This window comes from Temnothorax curvispinosus, unplaced genomic scaffold (assembly GCF_003070985.1).
Source record: "Temnothorax curvispinosus isolate PA1 unplaced genomic scaffold, ASM307098v1 QBEX01004860.1, whole genome shotgun sequence".
Taxonomy (NCBI): domain Eukaryota; kingdom Metazoa; phylum Arthropoda; class Insecta; order Hymenoptera; family Formicidae; genus Temnothorax; species Temnothorax curvispinosus.
Window position 1 is genome coordinate 184089 of NW_020214640.1, and position 21893 is coordinate 205981.

General features: G+C 39.7%; 2 protein-coding genes across 4 annotated transcripts in view; one reads left to right on the forward strand and one right to left on the reverse strand.

Moving 5' to 3' along the window:
- Positions 1 to 21893, forward strand: part of LOC112454177 (hemicentin-2) — a 325911-nt gene that overhangs the window by 169043 nt on the left and 134975 nt on the right. For 2 of the 3 annotated variants that reach the window (XM_025015421.1, XM_025015423.1), the window contains exons 4-5: positions 15395 to 15728; positions 16208 to 16443. In XM_025015421.1, coding sequence (XP_024871189.1) covers positions 15395 to 15728; positions 16208 to 16443 — 570 coding nt within the window. The remainder of the gene's footprint in view (positions 1 to 15394; positions 15729 to 16207; positions 16444 to 21893) is intronic. The other variant, XM_025015422.1, reaches the window with a different exon arrangement.
- Positions 7551 to 10171, reverse strand: LOC112454178. Its single transcript, XM_025015424.1, has 3 exons — positions 9432 to 10171; positions 8933 to 9084; positions 7551 to 7914 (listed from the first exon to the last, which is right to left on the reverse strand). Exons 1-3 carry the CDS (start codon positions 9440 to 9442, stop codon positions 7742 to 7744), a joined length of 336 nt encoding a protein of 111 aa, XP_024871192.1. The 5' UTR covers positions 9443 to 10171; the 3' UTR covers positions 7551 to 7741.

A 21893-nucleotide genomic window follows, 5' to 3' on the forward strand; every position in this document is an offset into this window, starting at 1 on the left:
CGTGTGAATGACGATTTTATAGGTCGTAGCCGAAAGGCGCTTTTAAAACTTCTTTTCTCGCCTTTTCTCGCAGAAAACTTTTCATTTTTCCTACAGTACGTTAAATGAGAGAAGAAAGTTATCAAAGCGAAAGCTGCAGAGGAGTTGATGAAAAACAGATCTTCATTTTTCTGCAAGATATACTTTGATCGAACAATTTTTTGTAATATATTCCGAATTTGTATTGCGTCGAATGACAATCATTAAAAAGAAATACGCATTGATATAACCGCTATTTTATATTTATTTTTATTTAATACAAAAAAAGTTGCAAATTGGTCCCTACAATTATGACGAATACAAAATAATCATTAACTAAAAGAAAAGAAAATACATTCTGTGTCAAAGCTAATTATATAATGATGTGAAGCATAGCATTATTCCTTCAGTGTCGAATTAACATGCAATCTATGATTTTATTTTTTCTTGCTTTTATTCTACTGAAAAGCACCATTTTCTTATTATAATAATTCTCCGTACCGTGGAAAGCAAAGAAAAGTAAGGCTCTCGAAAGCGGAAGTCAGCGATGCGCGCTTAAAGAATTCGAGAAAGTTGGCTTCCGACTTTATTTTATTATGTATATATCTTACGATGTATATATGTTTCTTTATTTTTATCCAATCAATTGAAGTTCCGGAGACGGGTTAATTGTAAAAACTCTTGGCCAATAATATCTGCAAGAAAGTTCGCGGCATTCATCGATTTTCTTCCCCTAATTGATTGCAATCGCTTACCCGATCTTTGCTCATACCTCCATTTCTTCTTACATTATCGTATTCTCCTTTTGTTATCAGTTAATCTACTTTCAACTAACTTATTGAAGGTAATCTTTGCGAATTTGCATTGTAGATAGTTGTCCTTATAAAAATACGATAAAGTTATCTAAACGAAAATCGCTAAACTGATTTCTATCTTTAACACGTAATATTCTATCTTTAACAGTCGCAAATAACAGCAAAAATTGTCCTCCGTTATGACATAACTTTACGATATAATTTTCTGCATTATTTAACAAAATTTTAAACAACATATTAGCATTACAAAAAGTTTTGTCAATAATGTTAATATATATAATAATGCATAATAAATATGAAATGGATTGAGTCGTGCAGACTATATTTGATGGACATTGTGCTGCGACTATGTAGATTTCAAGGTATTTGAATCAGCATAGAAGTGAACATAGAAAGAATACGAAATGTAAGAACGTCGTCTGAAAAGATTTCGTTTGCACATCCGTTTTTCTTCTGTGCAATGGCACAGTATTTCCTCCAATCTTTATCTTCCTTTATAGCACTTTTATTGAAACTTCGTTGTTATTTCAGGCAGTTCGGAGATAACTTTCATTTACATTGAAATTTGCATCTTTGAATTTGCATTCGGTATAGCAGCAAATTTAACTGAAGGATATAAGCCGAGAGAGCGCGGACTACACATTTTTGACACCTTTCACACGTTAACTAAAGTCGTGCCGTAAATGAATTTTACTTCAGTAACGAAGAGCCTTATGTCACGGCGCCAGCAAACTGCTGGTTAACACCGCTTTAACTTTGATATCATATTCAGCTTTTTAATAACTCGCTTAATAGCGTTATCCACAAGTGTGTGTCGCAAGCAAAACATGTTTAAGCGTTATACCGTAAAATAACGTAAGTATTGCAGCTAAAGCACCTTCAAGGAAATTACTCGTATAAATAAAGCATTTAAACTTCATATTATAGTTTATAATGGACATATTATAGTTTAAATTTCCCTATGGCCTATGGCTTATATATGTTAAGCTATCATATTTTTTTAAACTTCTAAAAGAACCTCCTAATTAGATGAGATTGGCTCTTGCTTCTAAAATCACAATGCACAGCTCTTATGCGAAATCGTGATTCCTCCTTGGATCTCTTCTTCTTCTGCTTTCTCTTCTCTAAACTCTTGACTCTTCTTTCGATCTTTTGGTCGCTGATAACTTCTTTAAGTTTTGCATTCGAAATGTTTCCAAGAAACTCCAATGCGGAATGTCATTGCGTTTTTACAACGATTTGTGAATTCAGGAAGAACAATCAAATTACCCGCAACGGTATTTTAAAGTAAGTTTTTAATCGACATCTATCAACATATTAAAATATATTGCATGATCTATAAGGGACGATCTATAAGAAAAGCTAAAAAAAAAAAAAAAATTAACTTGATAATAATTAATAATGAAAGATATGCTTTTGTATACATTACTTGAAATATACGATATCATATCAACTTTATTGTGTGATATTTTCAGAGATTTTAAACATTAAAAATTAAAAGATTACTAGCATTCTTTCTATTATTCAACCACTCATAGAAGAGTATAAAAGAAATTATTAACGAATATAACGATTTTTTTTCTTAATTTTTTTAAATATATGTATAGAACTGAAAATAAGTATAGAGAGTTTTTAGATAACTTCGAATGCCGCATATCGGTAAATGATGTCGTTTGTTATACGGAAAAGTGCGACGATATAGAACCCTGCACAGTTCAGCTGGTGTCGTCCCTACTCGGGGCAGCTATGTCGTCCGTTTCATCGGGGACAAGCTTTTCTTCGAGGAGTAACTATCGGACGGGACTTGGCTTGGTTCCATTACACCCGTAACAACGTGTTCTCGCGACACTTCGCCTCGTTATTTCCTGGCGCTTTCGTCTCGTAGGATCTGCGACGAAGATCTCGCGTACGGGACTTGCGCAACGGACTCGAACAACGGGCAACGTAACGGTGGTGATGGTGATACTGCTCTCCAATTTGCGATTCGAACTCCTCGAATCCCCTCATCCGGAAAGACACGACAGAAGTTTTCCTCCCTCCCCCCCCTGCCTTTCCGAGGACGACGACGAGATATCTATTAATAGTTTCCCCCCCCGTCTCTTGACATCGCGCTCTCATCGGCCGAACTTTATAAACGCACGCCGGAAACCTCGTCGTTCACGACTTGTTTAAACGTTCCGCAAAGTGTTCCGTATTGCGAGGCTCAACGTCGAATGCTGCGGCGCAGCACAATGTCAGAGAAGCGGAAGACACCGTCAGAAATACCTCGTTCGCGGTGGAGGCCTCATTTCCGTGTGCATCGCTCTATCGACGTTTTCGAGCGCAGGAACAGTTGCTCGCGTTTGCACGGGTAACTGACGCGCGCGTTGTAACTTCCGGCGACCGCTGCGCTGGCATAATGTATTATTTATACTAGAAATTCTCTCTCTAATGGCAATATAGTAAAGTCAAATATTCGATTCTGACCGTCAGTCTCAACATTTTCCGGAACTGTAAAGAAATGTTGTCGAAAGTCAATGCAATTCAAATAGATACATGAGCTTTTGTGTTTCAAAATTTTATATTTTTACATTTTATACATCTGTTGAAAGCTTCAATTTATCTGTTATACGAAAAATCAAAAGCAAAACCCATGATAACAACGTATTTCTAGTTTGTTTTCGATAATCTCAAAAAATTATACTCGTAGCGTAGATAAGGTTTCAGAAGAGTATCTACATTCTTTGCAAAATATTTGGACGAAGTACACCGCGTTGATGTTTCCCTTTGCGATTAACACAGCTATGAAAAACTTTAGTAACACAGATCCAAAAACGTCATACAGTAAACAGTCCGCCATCCATTATTAAAATGTCATGCTAAATTTAATGTGCATTATTTTTTACTCTAAGGACTCAGTATCTTTCAATATTTTCGGATAATATAAAGTATTGATTTGAACTAATTGTAAGCGTCGGCTATTTTCGCGCCGATCCTAATCCTAGACTTCAACAAATATTCTTAATCTCATCATTTAGAAACATCGTTAAAAGGTTTAAGCGATAACGGAGCAATAACGTTCTCGCAAATATATCAGCATGCAGCAAAAAACTATGTGATTTCTTCTGTATTGCATAACGAATTAACGGCGAGCATTGACCTCTTAGCGAGTATTCTTAAAAGTGTTGATCGACGCCGCATTCTATGTTTCGCGAGCGACCTACCGCAACGGCAATTCTATTAACACTACGGGTGGATATACAAAATTTTTTATTTCGCCAGTTTACGACGTGCGCGGCCGTATTACCCATCCGCGTTACGCCCGACGCCCATCCTTTTACCTCCCTTCCGTCCTTAACGCGGGCGCTACTCCTCGCTTTTTCTTCGCCGCGACGCGGCGAGTCGTTCACCGCCGGTGCAATTCCCTCTGCGACGCTAAATGTGTAAGCGATAAAAGTATCTCTGTTGGGAGAGAAACGCGTCGTTTTATGTACCCTCTGCATTTCCTTAAGGTCCGACTAGATATCCGTAAATTCGTGAAACGTTTTCAGGGAAAATCTCCCCGCCCGCGAGGAGAGAAATGTCTTTATGTCCACCATTCAACGACGTCGGAAAAGCCAATTGCGAATTTTTTTTTAAACGGGTCAACAAACATGTTCTGCCCTGTCGTCAAGTTGTCGGATTTTAGGGCGCCCGATCGTTTAATAATTGACGACTAGTTACTCCGCAAATAAATAGAATACCATATTGAAGAACGTAAAATAAAAAATTCTACTCGCTAGAAAACGCAAAATAATATATAAACCAAAATACATAAAAAGTAATATATATAAATGCTTGAAAAAATGTCGACATTTTGCCAACTCTAGTTATTTATTTCCTTCTTATTGTATACTGATCTAGTTTGGCAAATAACGCAGATCGATTTTCGTGTCACATGGAAAATCGAGTGTCGGTGCGATAACAATTACCACTAAACGACGGACGATGAGCGCTCGAACGGGAATACGAAACACGGTCCCCGCGCAGGCCACCATCAGTACCTCATTAATAACGTCAGTCACTCGTGGCACCGGTGATTTAGCGGGATCGCGCAGACACACGACAAGTTCCTCTTTCCCCTCTCGCCCTTCCCCTTTCTACCCCGGAGATCAACGGGCTTTCGTGAAAGAGAGAATAATGACGCTCGGCGTTGATCTTAAGCCCCGAGTTCGTCCGCTCGCGAAATTGCGATTAACGAAGACGCTTTCTTCGCATCCCGACGACCGTCTAACCGATAGCGGCGAAATTAAGCGCGGCGCTTATTTATGCGCCGCAATTGACGGTAACAGCCAGAGAGAGTGTCCGTTATTAAACACCAGCTGGCGAAATTTCCGCCCGGTACGGGTAAACTGCAGGCAGAAGCGTGCCCGCGATGTAATCTTAAGTGGAAAGCAATGCTCTCCCATTACACGGTGGCTTGCGCTTTAATTAATCTTTCACTGCTATCGGAAACTTGCAACTAGACCTGAAAGTATCCGCTACCGCTCGTAAATAAATAAAATAGCTTCCGATGGCTGGTGCTGACCAAGCGAGAGGTTGGCACGCCTTTCTTACGTGTATCAGATCCCAGAAGGGTCGTATCGGAAAGGGAATCTATTAGTTACACATGCACTACCCTAGAGTAGAACAAAAGGAACACGTCGCCGAAATCCGTGCTCCTTTAAGTCACATTTATCAATTGCAGCTGTATTTCCTGAAGCTAAATTTAAGCCGATATATTTTCTCAGATTACAATTTGGATCAAAATTTAAAAAAAGCACGCTCAACATGTATTTAATAGTTTCAACGTATATATATCTTGAAACTCACCAAGATATTCTCAATATTGTTACAAGGAGTTTTAAAGAAAGAAATTGGAGCAGCATATTGACATTTCGGTTCCACCATTTTGTAGCTCCGCTTTATCATTCAATAATCTGAAGTTCAAAAATCGCGCAGCCAGCAGGATCGATCCCGGAGTCTCTCCCTTTCGCGGCCGTAATTTATGACGAGAAGCTTGCGTCCGCTCGGCAATTGTACCTTCCTCAGTTCGCTAAATCGCATTCCCGCACTTGGCATGGGTGGTCGGAAACCCGCGCACCGATTATGCAAAACGATCGAACGTAACGATAACAATTAAGTGGAAGTGTTCGTGGGGCGCTAGCTATAGCTAGCTAGCCAGCTCGCGAGCGCGAGCGCGAGCGCGAAGATTGTATTCGGTTCCTCCCGTTTCTCGGAAAGCTTTGGACACCGCGGGGAGTTGACTTCCGATCTGGCACTGCTCGGACTTACGCGCGCATTCGACGCGAAAGTTCGCGTCGCCGCACCCTTGGCCGGGCTTCAGAAAACTCGCGGAAACCGTAAGCTTTGCTTGGCAAGTGAATCAATCACTCGGTATCTCTCGAACACCGGGCCTACGCGCGCGCGTTCCAAGCGATTTGCTCACTGCGGAGATTTCTTCTGGATCTATAACGTGGCCCGCTGCCAGAATGGACCTTTCCTGATGGCTCCAGCTTGACACTCGAAAGATATATCCGTCGTTAAAGGCTCGGCGAATAATAGTCTTAGCGCTTTCAACAGCGATTGTTTATTGCTCTCTGATTGCAGGGGATATGCTATGTATCACGCTTGTATATATAACATATTGCGTAGTTGTATATTTTTATCGTTACGTATAATTCATATAACACGTATAATAATTATCGTTTTATCTTATAACTGTCCACGATACTCTTGCAGAATCTTTTTCATCTAAATCGGAAACACTAAGATTATTAAATACTTGATGAAATCTTGACAAATTTCTTCTCGATTATTTTGTTGAAATTCTTTATGGTAGTTTGTGAAAAAATGTATTTTTAACCTCTTAAATTAATTCGAAATATTTATGCGCAAAAATTAATCGAGCTTTTATTTTTACTAACTCACATTATTTTCTATTAAACATCAACGCACGTCTCGATTATTTGCTGTACACTCGCACATCTCGTGCGATCCGAAAGGACTGTCTGCTTCTGAATACGAATACGTTCGTACTTCGACACTATCGATTCCTTGGAATAATATCCATATTGCTGTCGGAGGAATAGTCACGCTATCGGCAATGTTTACCAGCGGAAGCCGTCCAATCAGTGCGAAACCCTCCTCTGCCCGATGTTCGCCGTTAGATCCACTCGATCATACGAGAGGATCTGACGACGTGGTCCTTCTCCCGACATTTTTTACGGTCGGACAAGCGAGCGATGTCCGGACGTGAGTATCCTACAATTTACTTTACATAGTCCGCGTCCGTGTTCGTGCCACAGATCGCGTTACCGGATTGATTGTGAGTCCTTGTGTGTAACAACGTTACGCTCTCGTAATCATCGGGATCGCACGCGGGTCGTGGAACGCGCGTGGCCGACGCGTTACCGCGGAATTAATCAGTCTCTATCTATATTAGAAGGCATGCCCTGCGGTCAGATTAGAATCCCGACGGATCCGTTACGTAGACGGACAGCTGTGCCCGTTAATGGAGCCCGATCGGCGGTCGTGCGCGCCGACGACTATCTGCGCGATAGTCGCTAATTTAGCCATATCGAGCAGGACTTGAGCGTCGCAGCAGCGGCGAATAATCGCGCAAGAGCTCATCCTGCGGAAGAGCTTTATCCCTCAAGTAGCTTATCGATTATATATTCCTGTGCGATCGACAAATAAATCCGTTTGCCCAAGATTGCTCGTATTATCGAGAATAATCGATTATTTTCGGTAGTGATTTGATGGATAATTAGTTTTATCATCACATATACGGTGCTTTCTCGCAAACTCGTTCCCACGAAATACGTCATCCGTGCAGAATTTAACAAAGCAACATATTTTATTCCGTAGGTTAAATTAGAATTTAAATTTTGATTAAAACGAGATGTGTGTTACGAGCTGCTTAAAGTAATGTCAGAAAACTGTCGCTTGAGAAAGATTAAAATTATTTGGTGCACGCAAGTCGTCGGTGACCATAAGACGTAAACTCTTTTCCTCGCTGCTTCCGTATGTAAAATAAATACTACTGGATTTCTTCTTTTTGAATATGTGCGACTGCGGTCACCTGCAACACGGCAGGCAGATATCATAAGGCAGATATCAACGGGAGATGCCGGCCTCGACTTTATAATTTCAGATTTTTATGAGGTTTATGCACGCCTGACATCTGCGCTCAACAGAGAAAATGCGGGATATTTACTGAGGAAGCAAACACGGACACGGCAGGGAAAACACGGAAATGCAAGGAGCGCTGCAAACAATGTGTTACTTCTCGTACAAAAAAAAATAGAATTGCACTCGGCGTTCATGTTTTTTTTCTTTTTGCAAGTTTAAAAAAGAATTTTCTCTCTCTCTCTCTCTCTCTCTCTCTCTCTGTTCCTCTCTCTCACTCTCTCTCTTTTCAGGACAGAATTTTTTTTACGTATTTCAGAAAGCGTTTGTTCTCATCATATAAGTTTTATATATACTAAAGATCGCGAGTTATATAACTTAAATTGTATAATTTATATAACTTAAATTATGCGAATAATTTGAACTGCTTTATAGTCGTGTATAGTCGTTGTAATTGTAAAACGTACCATAAATAAAAGATTGCGCGGATTTCGTTACCGAGAAGTAATTTCTGTAGCTGTGAGTCGTTTGCATGAATTTCCTCGCTTTTGACGCCGGATGGCCGATGCAGAGAGAGAGTTTTGCCGAGCTTCAAGGAAGGTCTTGTATCGACTTTCGTAAGACCACGCGACATCTTCAGCATTATCGCTTCTCGAAACGCGACGGTTATTTACCCTGCGGGATATGAAGGGCTTAACTAGCAACAATGCAATTACGTTCGCGCGCTGTTTGCGATCGCGAATAAACGGAATTGCATTAGTCGCTACGGGATAATATAAAAACAAAAGTCGCCGAGGGTGCGCGGCGCGGCGCGGCATGGAGGCAACAGCAATAAGAGAGAGGAGAGAGCGCGCAGTTTATAACATATCGACGGTGCTTAAAAACAAATGGATTCCCAAGTGCCTCAGGAATGTTTACGGTCACCGATGGTTACCGTTATCGTCGTATCGATCGTAACGATTTCTAGTTACCTGCACCTGGCTCAACACGTGAGAGGCGGTCCTTTACGTGCAAGAAGAGTTGCCTCTTGTTTTTCTCGCTTAGTCGACAGTCGCTCTTTGCTGGATTCGCTTTAACGAAGCTCTTCTCCTTTTTTTTCGTTCGATGGTCGATAGTACTGCGGCTTAGAACAAAAACTGATAAATGACTCGAGTCTTATCGCAAATTATTGCAACTGCGTGCAGTTTTGTAACGGGGATAATAAGATAGTAGCATTTAACGGCACATAAGTTTGGGGTTTCTGAATTTTTTCTAGTTTATATTAAAAACGTTAATTTAAAAAATTTTCTCACATACACGTAAAAGAGGAATAAAGAGTAGAAAAAAAGAGTCGATTTTCGTACTAAAGAGATATCGATTCTCATGATCAGATTGAGAGGATGTTACGTGATCAGCGACTATATCCGTGTAAAATTACTGTTACTTCTTCAAATACTGGTTAATTGTAGCTGGTGTGTTTAAGAGACTTACCTAACGTTCATCTAAAAGTTGGTTTTGGTCAATCCAAATTGAGGCGGGCATTGCGGCCATCGGAATTAGTACACGCGGATCGGAAGGACAATCAGCCTGTAACTGCCACCACGCCGAGAGAGTATTACGAGAGCTTAGCCGATGACACCGTGAATGGGGATAAAGGGTGAAGAGGGATCGGCGAGAATCGAAGGCAGGGAGAGATACGGAGCTGAGCGGAGATACGCGGTGGGGCAGAAGCGCGCGAACCTCACGATCGAGAATCACTCCCCGTTACCGTCAGAGATGATCGTGCTGCGAATTCCACGCGAAAGATAGATTCCCTTGGCGATATACACCCGGCAATACCGAATCCTGCTCCCGTTTGCCTCGCGCGTTTGCTTGCTCTATTTCTCTCCCGCTCGCGTCTCTACGTGTTCCAGGGATACGGCCTGTGATCTTTGCCACTTTGTATACACAGCAAGGTCATCTTAGCGTCTACGCCGTCTACCAACGGAGCGTAGACGTACGTAAAACCCATTCCCATTTCTCTACCATTCGCGACGATCTCTCCTCTGTATGTGATACGACTGCCCTTCCGTGTCCGCGGCGACATGCGAAAACCTCTGAAGACCCTCGAAACTTTTCATCAGTGAACGACGGACGTCCTTGGCGCTCGACGCTCGTTCCTTGGATCTGAATGCGGCGGGATGAGACACGGTTTTCGTTGATACGTTCTGGGACCGGCTATCCCCGGGCAACGCAAGACAGGTGGCTGTAATCGGACAAACATAGAGTGTGACGTGTGCATTACCACGACGACGACGTAGCGAAAGACGATGCGGTAATAAAATATCATGAATCCCGTACTCCTCTTTCTTTCTCGCTCACAAATACGCTTCGTATTTTATTCGTCGCTGCAGAGCCACGGAGCTCCGATTACGCGCTTTGATCATGTTCGGATTAATTTTCGTTCCGCTTCCATTCCAATATCGTAGCGAAACGCACGATAGGATTCCCTGTTGACCTAATTACAACATTGCGCGAGTATCCGTTGAATTAATTTGTGATCAATCATTTCTCAGTTATACCTTTCACAACAAAAATTGTTGAAGAATCGAATATTATAAATTGAATATCGAATTGCGACTAGGTATCATATTACGTATACGTATATTGTATTTTTTAAAAATATATATGTTCATACACGGAGAAAATTTTATAGTAAATATTACTATGGTGTCGCACTAGCTGCGGACCATCGAGGAATTTTAAGTTAAATTACTATGTTTATAGTAAAAATTACGTTATTTAATCGTTTTTAAAACAATAATTATAGTATTTTAACTTGAAATTCCTCGATGGTCCGCTGCTAGTGCGACACCATAGTAATATTTACTATAAAATTTTCTCCGTGTATGTATACAGGGTGAATCTAATAACTGAACTGAGTTTTATACATCTCTGTATATAAATATATATATATTTATGTATGTATACGTATATATATTGTATATAACTCTTTTCTAAGTCAAGAGAGAAAAGAATGGTAGAGGAAAATCTTTCACTGTTTAGTATCATCTATCTATTATTAGGCGCGTTCAGCAGACCAAGCCGCTCAGTAGCAGTCGAACGTGCGTGGCTCTTACTTTTAGAACCAACCAATCAACGTAGAGTGTTGATAAGACGAACTCAACAGTTGTGTCTGCTGAACATTGTGTGATTAATAATGCGCCGATGCACCAGCAAAATGCAACTACAATTTCTTTTGAAATGGAATAAATTTTTTTATAAATTCCTCTCATTATTTTACGAAAAAAGTATTAGAATAGACAAGACAATCGAAAGGAATTCTTCTTACGGATATTTATAAAGGATAATGTATATTTGTGAAAAATTTTTTTCAGGAAATAATTTGAAAGAACGAATTACAACAGCTCAAATGGATTGATGCGTTATTTGAAAAAAAAACATAAAAATAATAAATCAAAATACAGTAAGAGATTTTCCTTTGCCATTTTTTTCTATCGTGACTTAGAAAAGAGCTATAATCTAGCCCAGTTACTAGAATCATCCTGTGTATGTAATATACCGTTTTACACTCGTTTTATCGTACAAATGTAATAGAAAATTCGTAAGCTAAAAACTTCTATGCATCCTTGATAAGATCGTAATGGCGCTCGAGAGAGTATTCGCGCTTAAAGTATTCCTCGAGAGAAAAATCATCTAGAACTCCGGTCGCGCGACCGAGCCCAGCCGAGAGAGAAAGAGGAAGAGAGAGAGTAAGAGTAAGATTAGTGGTGTGATAACATAAAGTAGATAACAGCCGAAGAGAGAGGCGGGCGTTATTTCGCGTCCTTCGCGAAACTTGGCTCATGCGGCGCGTAGTATTTCGCGGCACGAAGCAGCACGAAGTTGCAGAGCTTGCCTCTCGCCTCCATCCGGAACGTTCGACAAATCTAGTGCTTCGGGGATTCGAGGCGTTGCCTGTTGAAGTTTACCTGCTCCTCTTTCCAAATTATCGAAATTCCCATAGCGGTTTCGTGTATTTCACCTTTGATGCGCGATGCGCGACGAGAGAATAGCCGGAATCCGGAATAGCGGCGCCGGCGGTACGTTGACAGCTCGGATGTGGTAACCTAACCTAACCATCTCGCGGCGACGCGAGAGAAGGCCCGCGCATAGCGGAAAAGGAGTTTATCCGGTGACACGAGGTGACAAATCCTTTTAACCGCTTTATTGTCTCGCATTGTTGTTAATCGCGAATGTATCAACATTGTTACATTGCACGCAGGAAAGCGCAAATCGCGTCAATCGCGTGAATTCCGCTCAACCCCCTCATCGTTGGTGATTATTAACCCTAGAATCCATGTATCATTTTTGACCTTCTAATCCATGACTGGGGGCAATATCGACCCCACGCTTTATTTGATCGTAAAACCGGTCCTACAGCAATAAAGAGCCTTTAAACCTACATGAATTTCTTCGTTTTTTAATAACGAAGAGAATGGTATACGGTAAATTTAATTTTACTCAAGTTTAGTTAGTGAAAAAAGCCATTTAAAAACCGAAAAATGCAGAAAATCAGCAAAAACCTCTTTTTTTAAAGTTTGCCTGGGGTCGAAATCGACCCCTCTCATGGATTCTAGGGTTAATTCTGGCAGATGCGGATGAGGAGACATTGACCGTGACATGTATGAAAAAGAGACCTCCGGTTGGTAAAATTTGATGGCTTAATTTGCTTATAAATTAACATGGAGTAGATATCTATTTCGAAATTTTGTGTCGGCAATTTTGTGTTGAACGATATAATTGCGCTAACAAGTTACCTATAGCGCGTCAATTCTACTCTCTAATCAAAGCTTCATATCGCCTAGGTCGTGTTCTCGACTAAATATAAGTACACGCGCCGTAAGATCGTTGCATCGTCCTATTCGCAACGTTCCTTTGAGAGGACCTGGCGGTGTCAACGTATATTTCGCTTGGCCTCCACTTTCACTTTCTGCCATAGCGACGTGCTCAGATACAGATCGCGGTCTGTTGACATCTATTGATCATGACATGAATAATGAATGGATACACCGCTTGAATAATGCATGCATCAACGTCGAACAACATCCACTCGATAGCAGTGTATAACTAGCGGGGTATACTATTGGGAACGTTGATGAACAGAGGCCACTCGCTATTGGCCAGCACCATGAATGTCGCTACGTGACTGTAGGACGATATATTTTCTTTTGCGTCCAGTGCAACTAAAGCTAAAATCGAATCGAACGTTTTCGTGCTTGTCCTCGGAAATGATAAACATTTGATTTCAATTGTCGAGGCGTCACTCCCGCCCCTGAATCGTTAAATTTTTGCACGAGGAACGTTCATCGTACGTTTACAATCGGATTTTATATAAATTCTTTGAAAAATTCATTTATCTTCATATTAAGCAGAGTGTATGAGAGAACTAGCAATTGATATAATTGTAGTATTGTATTGGAGTATTATATTTATTAAGAAAAAGACATTCAAATATTATTACATGAAATTTAGTATGGTCGTAAATCGAATAACATTATTATGATAGGATAAATAATATTTTGAACTTGCTTTGTAGATGTGACATATATGAAAATAAGCTTTGAAAATAATTTGTCATTGCTAGATTGCGATTATTAAAATGCAGTTAGCATTTCGATTCTTCTTACATTCTAATGTCTAGCAATGAACGTTTTCTCGTGAAATTACATTTACTATGATAACAAATCAATGATCATTTAATCGCAACGGAAATAAAATATGCTATAAACGCTTTCGCGTTTTTTCATTGTAAAGTTTCGCCTCTTCGTATTCCAGTTTAATAGTTCTCGAGAAATAAGGAGAACTTCGGTTGTCAGCTCGTCTTCTGCGGAATCTGCAGCTTTGCGAGGGCTTTATACGGCTAGTAAAGATAGAATCAGGGTCCTATTACTTACGGAGGATATATTTCGTTCTTCTCCATACTAATACTTTTCTCTTAACTTCCATATTTACGTTGCACATTAATGAAACAGAATTGCTAGCACTAAGTAGGAATCATTTAATTATCTACAATATCTTTACCACAGATAATATGAAGAAATAAATTTAAAGCTGTAATCAATCGCGCATTTATTTAATATATTGCATACAATAATATACATTTTTATTTCACGTTGTTATCGCTTTCAGCGTGCTTTATTTTTGAAAAACAATACTTATGCATATATTTAGCTCGGGAAAAATTAAATCTCTCTGTGATATTGTAAGGATACTTGTTAAACTGCATGAAAGAGCACAACAGAAACTCGTATAAAGAAGTGTAGAGGTAGAGGCTAACAGTAGCGCTAACAGAGGCTTAAAAGAATGGAGTGTGTGCTTTAGTCGTTAGGCAAGAGAGAACGTTAATGAAAGAGCCACCGTAGAATTGCCTTGTGGCATGCAAACAAGTTGGGCTGTCGGTCACCCTCAACTACTGGCTCGCTACAGAGGGATTGCGGGACTCGCGGCTGCAGGATGAGAAGGCGGGTCCCGGGAAGAGAGCTCTTAGTTGCGTTAGGTTAGGTAGTTGTAGCTATTTGCGGCTCATCGGAACCATAATTAGTTTTCCCCGTTGAAGTCTCGGTCGACCAAGCTCGATAGGCAGGCAGTTTTAGGCGAGGGCGGCCAAGCGTGCGGAACGACGGCGGCGCCTGCTCGCCGCGCCGCGCTGCGCCAGATAGAAAGTGCCCTTCGCAACGACGTTCTTGTCGCGGCTTTATCAAATTCCAGGACCGCGCTAACTCGATCAAGTCTCAGTCTTCAGAATATTTACTTTCCGGTGAGGCGTAGAAGCGTGATGAAGGCGGACGACTAATCCTGTTCTGTTGTTTCGCCGTAACAAACGGCTAGACAATTTATTCGCCCTTTGAATTCGGGCAGCGCGTCGCTCTCTCTCCGGGCTTGCTTGTGAGTGTTTATGCAACAATGCGCAAAATAATACATTGCGTTTATTTAAACGCGTGTCTGCGCTTCTTGTCTCGGGATTCAATTTTCGAAGAACATCCATATTGCAAAAAAAAAGCGTAAACTCTATCGATCGAGGGTTTTACGTATAATTACAGGAACTATTTAATTACATAACTCGGCGTACAAGTACATTATATCCTAATTAATCTCCCTGTCCGTCCAGTTAATCAATCGTGGCCGGGTGTAAAACAGTTACAGCCGTTACAGGAGTACGTGGTAAATACCGATAATAGTTGAACTCGTGGTTGAAGCGTGATTTCTTGCCGGGAGGTCACGCGACGGTTTATCCAGAAATACTTAAAAACCGAGACACGCCGAAAATACTGATAATAACAAAAGCGCGATAAGGCGACGGGCTATAAAAAGCGCGAGGGAAGACTAACGAAAAATGAAATCACGGTAACTTTTTTTAACGGTGACCACGTCAGAGAGACTGACGCCATTATACCGCGTCGTTGTTGTTGCAGGCTCCGTGAACGAGGCTGGGGTTTTTGCGCTACGAGGCAGGCAGGAGGGTAGTCGGCGTGCCAGGCGAACTACCACCAGCACGACGAGCACGACGTCTGGCTCGACGTTGATACCTTTACCTGATGAAGTGGTACAACCCGCGGCTCTTTTGGCCCCCGAGGAGGAGTCATGGTCTACCAGTTCTTCCACCACGACCAACATTGCTCTATCCTCAGACATGGCCGACACGTCGTCCAATCCGCCGCTGGAGCTCGTAGTGAAGCCTCACAGTAAAGTCATCTTACCCTGCGAACTGGAAGGAAATTACTCGAGATTATTGCTGCCAGGAGCAAGGTAACACGCGTTCCCGCTTTCAGTCGATTTACCAGTCGATTATGAATTGTTGAAATAACATTTTAGTTAAAATTGTCGAGAGCGCGAAGTATATTTGAAAGTATTTTAAATATATATATCCGTCCGAGTGAGGAAGTATCGTGTTTAAATTTCAAATAAACGCGTAACATGATATGTAATCGATAATCTCCATTTTCTTCTTTTGTCTAACTAAAGTAAGCCGTCATATCTTTTCTCCGCACATGTCTGTATAATAAAATGTTCATTATATTAACGCATATATTAATATCCGGTTCATTTTATAGCAACGATAACTTTCGCATTGAATACGTCGCGGTCAAATTATTCCCTTTACTGAAACAAAGTCGCTCTCTGTGATAGTAACGCGAGTACGGTTGAAGTCCCTTCGTCGCCCGAAGATCGGGCGTAACGAAGTTTGTTAGGTGAACTAATAATGCGGACGCTGCGCCCCTTGTCAGAAGTTACAGAATACGACCGGCGACGTGGCTGCACGAGGGTAGTCCGGTGGATATGATCACGATAGACACGAGAACGGAGATGAGCGGAACCGGGCACCGGTACATCGGCGACTCGACAACCGCGCAATTGCACATAGATAACGTTAGATTAGAGGACGACGGTGTGTGGAGCTGCACGCTGGAGGACGACCGGGGGAAGATCCTTTTCGGCAAACCGGTGAAACTGGTCGTGCTCGGTGAGTGTCTTGCAATCTCCTTTCTGATGTTTAATCTTTTGAAGTCGAATTAACACCAAAAGTTGAGCTCTTTATGACAAATATCTTGAAAAATTGAATGCCGTTTTTTCTTCTTACTGCACTTATTTATCTATGTGCATTGTGTATAAAATATGATTATTATGATCACTGACCACTTCACTATTGCATAAATAATTTAATAGGTAAATAATTTAATAAATAATTTAATAAATAAGTACATTCAATAAATAAATACTCCATTTGAATTATGAATTGTGTTGCACGATTGAAAGAAAATATCTCAGGCAACGCATATGTGAAATATTTGATGGAGTCATACAAAATTTACATGTAAAACGGTTTGGAATATACAATTATTTATCCGCGTGCGCATGACTTTCTATATATATATACGATATTGATATATTAATTTATAATTTGTGCGATCGATATTACTCGAATATTTTTGACGTCTAACAATTAACTGAAACGATTGTGCTGATTTGATTTATAAATCGAAATAATGTTCTTTTTTAATATAATAACATGAAAATTTTTTACCTCGGCTTTACAAAAAAGTGGCGAATTTTCTGAATATAACGCATTTTTATGACTTTGAAAAAGTGAGATGTATGCGAATTTTTTTCAAAACGTGATTCTATCTTGCATAAAGCCTTTCAATTTCGCGCGAATGATTAAATTCTCGCAAAATTCCGACTGATAAAGTTTTTTAGGAATGTGCTAGATATATTTAGGAGCGATAACATACGAGAGAAAAATTTTTCCGCAGCGTATAATCGGGAGAAGGCAAACTTTTACTGTTCCCAACATTTTTCATTTTTACATTCCACATAATTCTTTCCTAAAAACTATCATTGGATTCAAATAATTAAAGACATTTATTATTTCAATTCTAAAAATAGTAAAATTTTATTCTCATAAAAGGATAAAGAGCATATAAATAGATAGAGTTTTTATCGCTCGTCAATACGTCAATTTTTAAATATTTTTCTTCAAATATCCAATTTTTCTAAAAAAATATTTCTTCCTTTTTGATGTTTATACTTTGTCATGGTCTCTCTTAACAGTATTTGATTTATCTATCTTAGCCCTCAGGGTACGATCTATAAAAAAGTTACGTTCCGTACGAACATGGGTTAGCCTAACCCGGCGACTTTGATTGACTGTATATCGGGCTGTAATTTATCAATTGAAACAAATTTTTTTTTCTTTGGATCGGAAATTTTCTCAAAAATACAATGGCGTTGGTAGATTTATTACCTTATTTGTTTAAACAAAGATACATTTGAAAATGTAAACCATTCTCAAAAAATTTTCATAAAAATTCATTTTTTCTTTTAAATTGCATAACTTTATGAAAAAAAAAAGATATCGACATTTTTTAAGTCGCGTTTGAAAGCTAAAAAGTTGTTCTTTGAAATGGCTGAATTCGTTTTTTGATCCATTCCAAAAAGTATATTTTTTTTGAACTATGAAAATACCCGTTTTTTTGCGATAGCGATATAACGTTACTTGCTTGATTTATCGCAATAACGCAAAAAAAAATATCTTAAAGTAAAAATAGTTCTTTTGGATGTTGTTGATTAGTATAATATAAATAAATAACAAAAATTGCATGCACGGATACGTTATGCTGGTATGCTACAGAGCATCATTTTGAGGTTAGAATGCACAAAAGTATATAAAAAATAGTAAATTATACATACCAGAATACTCTACTGCAGCAAATACTCGAAAAACACAAATTTTTTTTGTTTGAAAAACACGGATTTTGTAACGTTCCGTACCAGCTGGGTGTAGACTACCCGAGTTCAATTTTCAAATTCGTTTATCTTGAGCACCAAGCGTAGACTGACGCTGCCCCTTGGCGCTTACATAGTAGCTACCTCAAAGATTTTTCCCCCCCCGGTACGGACCCCCACCATTCACTTCCTTTAAAATGGCGCTACTTTCAAAATTCGGCTCGGGTTACGCTAACCCAGATCGTACCCTGAGGGTTAGTTGTACTACTGACTAGATACTGACTACAAGTAGAACTTGTAGTACTGATTAAAATTTGATTAATTAAAAATTATTGTACGATATATTAAGTGACTTACTGCAACAAGAAACTTCTCGGCATTTCTTATCCTTGTTGCACCCAGGTTCAAGTAATATAGATATCGTAAAAGTGTGGCCGTTTTTAAGAATTTCTGGCAAGTAGGTCGGACCTCCAGAAATCGGAGGAAGAGACGTTTCAAGCTGCCTGAACCGCTGGTAATGGCAGAATTTATGCATATTAATTCGCACCACTTGGACCCGGCGCGGGCGCGGCGGTCGCATCACTACGACATGAATATGCATTCGGCCTAAAAGTTCGTCCTAAAACATTTTACCTTCCTATTTTTTCTTTTTCCTTCGCTAGACGGACGCGTCATTCGTTCTACCGGCTGCACTTGTCTCCGCAGCGAGGCGTACACGTTTACGCGCAGCAATCGCGGCACCGGTTGACGCGCGCGTGACGCTCTTCGAAAGCTCACGATCCTCCGACGGAATAAAAGCTTGCTTCGTGGTTTCTGCTCTCTCCGTTCCTGTTTTTAATATTCAACCGCAAAACAGAACGAAGAACACAGCGAGCTTTTATCTACCGTGGCGCGGTACGTTTGCTCGGGACGCGACGCGCGTGTGGTTGTACACTCTCTTCGCATGCATTTTTGTGCGTTCTTCTCTGTGCACCGCCTGATTATTCTTGGTTCACGGTGATGTTTATTTTTCGGTCCTCGCGCGCGAGCGCTTTGCACTGACAACGATTTTTACTGACGGCAGTGTTGTTTCTCGCGACTCTGCTTAGCACGGCACTTTTAAATGTTAACGTAGACCGAGATATTATCTACGTTATATAGAAAATTTTTTTTAATTTTAATATTTTTTTATGAAGCATTTTCAAACTATTTAAATAGACGAGAACGGTTTTTTGGCACTAATTTCTTGCGATCTATAAATATAAATTTCCACGTTGAGACTAATGAAAATGAGAAAGATGCAGAGGTTCGATAAACCTTTTGATAAATGAAATCTACTTGACGTTAACTAACAACTGTAAACATTATTTTGCCTGTTAGTATCTCGAAAAGTTTAATTCATGCATATATATAACTGGCTTATAAATAAACGCTCACGCAATATCGAGAAATGGATTTGGACTGCTTCGAAATAAATTCTGAAAACGTGACCAATTACTTTCTTTCACTTCCCGGCACTCCGACTTATTTCGCGTATCTCAATGAACTCCATCGACTTCATAAATCTCCGGATTTATATCTTCTCTATTGTGCCTTTCGCAAACCGGTCGGGTAAATACGAAAGAAGAGCGCTAAAAGTTGCCTGCCGCATGAAATATGGCACCGAAATCCGCGCGGCGCACGATAAGACGTTGAGTACACTTAACGTCTACCCTGGCGAAATCGAGAAAAACAAATCAACTCCGGGTGTTCCAACCCGGAAGCGCGCGTCCAGCACGCCAATGCGAGCACAGTAAGCTTTCATTGAAATGCAATAGCTTGTATTTCTTTCATACTTTGTTTTGTACATTATATCTTGCCATACACTCCATCGCAAGATGAGAGATATACCGCCGTAGTTGTATATACGCTAACATCTACGAGTGTCGCAATAAACACACTAGATCTAACAAAAAATGCTTTAATTATTTAGTTTTAAAATTATTTGTCTTATATATCATAGTTTCAGGCCGGTATTCATAGTCGAATCTTATATTCAAGACTAACGATCTTTAAGATGTCATTAACCAATCACAAAGTCGTATTAGCATCTTGAGACATTACTTAAGACGGTCTTAAAATAAGAACCGACTATGAACACCGGCCTCAATCAATTTGTGAAAAATTAATAACATAATTATGATCTTATAATTTGGAGAAAAGTACTGACTAACAAAATAAATAAAAAGATAAATAAATACTAATAAAAAAAGATAAATATACTAATAAAAAACTAAATAACAGATATATGTAATAAATAACAATACATAAATTAATAATCAACAGTATATGTTAATTTTATGCTTATTTTATTCTAACAATATTAAGATTATCGTGTCGGATATTGTTTCGGCTTTTAGGAGCTCTATCGATTATCAGAAAATTTGGGTCAATTTACGATAAATTTAATGGTGGTCGCAACGTCGGGCCGATGTGACACCTTTTGACAATAATTCCATAATGTACGTGGTACATGTTGATGATTATCATGTTTCTCCGGTTATCGAACTTAGCTTTAGCTATGTAACGCATATCGCATGTTGCTTATAGCTGCAACATAAAGCTATGAAAATGAGAAAATGTACAAACTCAATTTGTAAAATAGAAATAATTTCCCGATATTTTCGTGCTCGCAATATTCAATTATAAATACATGGCATACTTTATTTATCAGTTTAAAACGGCACATTTCTATGCGATTAATATTGTCAAATGCATGTTGACAGAGTCATTATAATTTTGCAATTTATTATTGTTAATTTAAAATGCAGAGCATCAGATCGACGAAGAGCGTTAATCAAAATGCGTGACAATAAAAGGGATTACAGTGAACCAACAAATGTGAAATGCTGAAATAAAATACATACGCAAATAATAATAATTAGTGGATGTAATGTTAACAGAAATAAGTTATAAAAGGTTATTTAGAAGAATTAATAGAAGCAGATTAATGGAAAGCTGATTTTAATAAATTTTCTTTATTGTGCATGTTAAAAAGATTACATCAATACGAAGTTTTAAACCTATTTTTAATAGCAGATACTTCACAAGTAATCTCAATATCATTGCGCATCTTTTATTTCGAAAACGACCCCTGGGTCGGTTCGGGGAAATGCATCTGAAAGGAGATAAAACGCGAACAAGTTTTTCTTTAGCGATAACATCATAAGGCATGTCCCGCGAAATCATCACCTCTACTTTTCACCGATCATTGGAAATTCAGCCGTTTTATCCCTCAGGCAAAGCGCGCGCACGAAGGAGGGGACACACGGGTAACGTCCGTCTGCGGCTGATAGGGATAGATTTGCCTAACGTTACCTGGGTGCTCGACGCCGAAATCCGCGAGCGAGAAAAAGTTGAGAATAATGCACGTTTTATGCGCGCGGTTGCCAGGTTCCTCGTATTTTACTCGACAAATAGACAGGGATGTTAAGGCGCTCGTCCTTAACCCGGACATTGGGCACACAGACTGTGGCTTCCTCAAGATTCATCTTCGAACCATCCACACACATACACTTGTGCAATCTTCTCTGCGCCTCTTTAAAACGTCTTTCGTACCCTCTTCCCTCCTACTGCGTTTTCATATTAAATCGAGATTCGGATTACGAATATAACGAACGTTTCTTTCGTGCATTTGCCATACCATTTTCTACTTCAATGCTAGTTATT

Bases quoted from the DNA above. Each gene is read 5' to 3' on its own strand.
- LOC112454178 (XM_025015424.1), bottom strand. The intron at 7,915-8,932 runs GTAACTAGAAAT...GCCGTGTTGCAG, and splicing joins ACGTGTTGAGCCAGGTGCAG to GTGACCGCAGTCGCACATAT.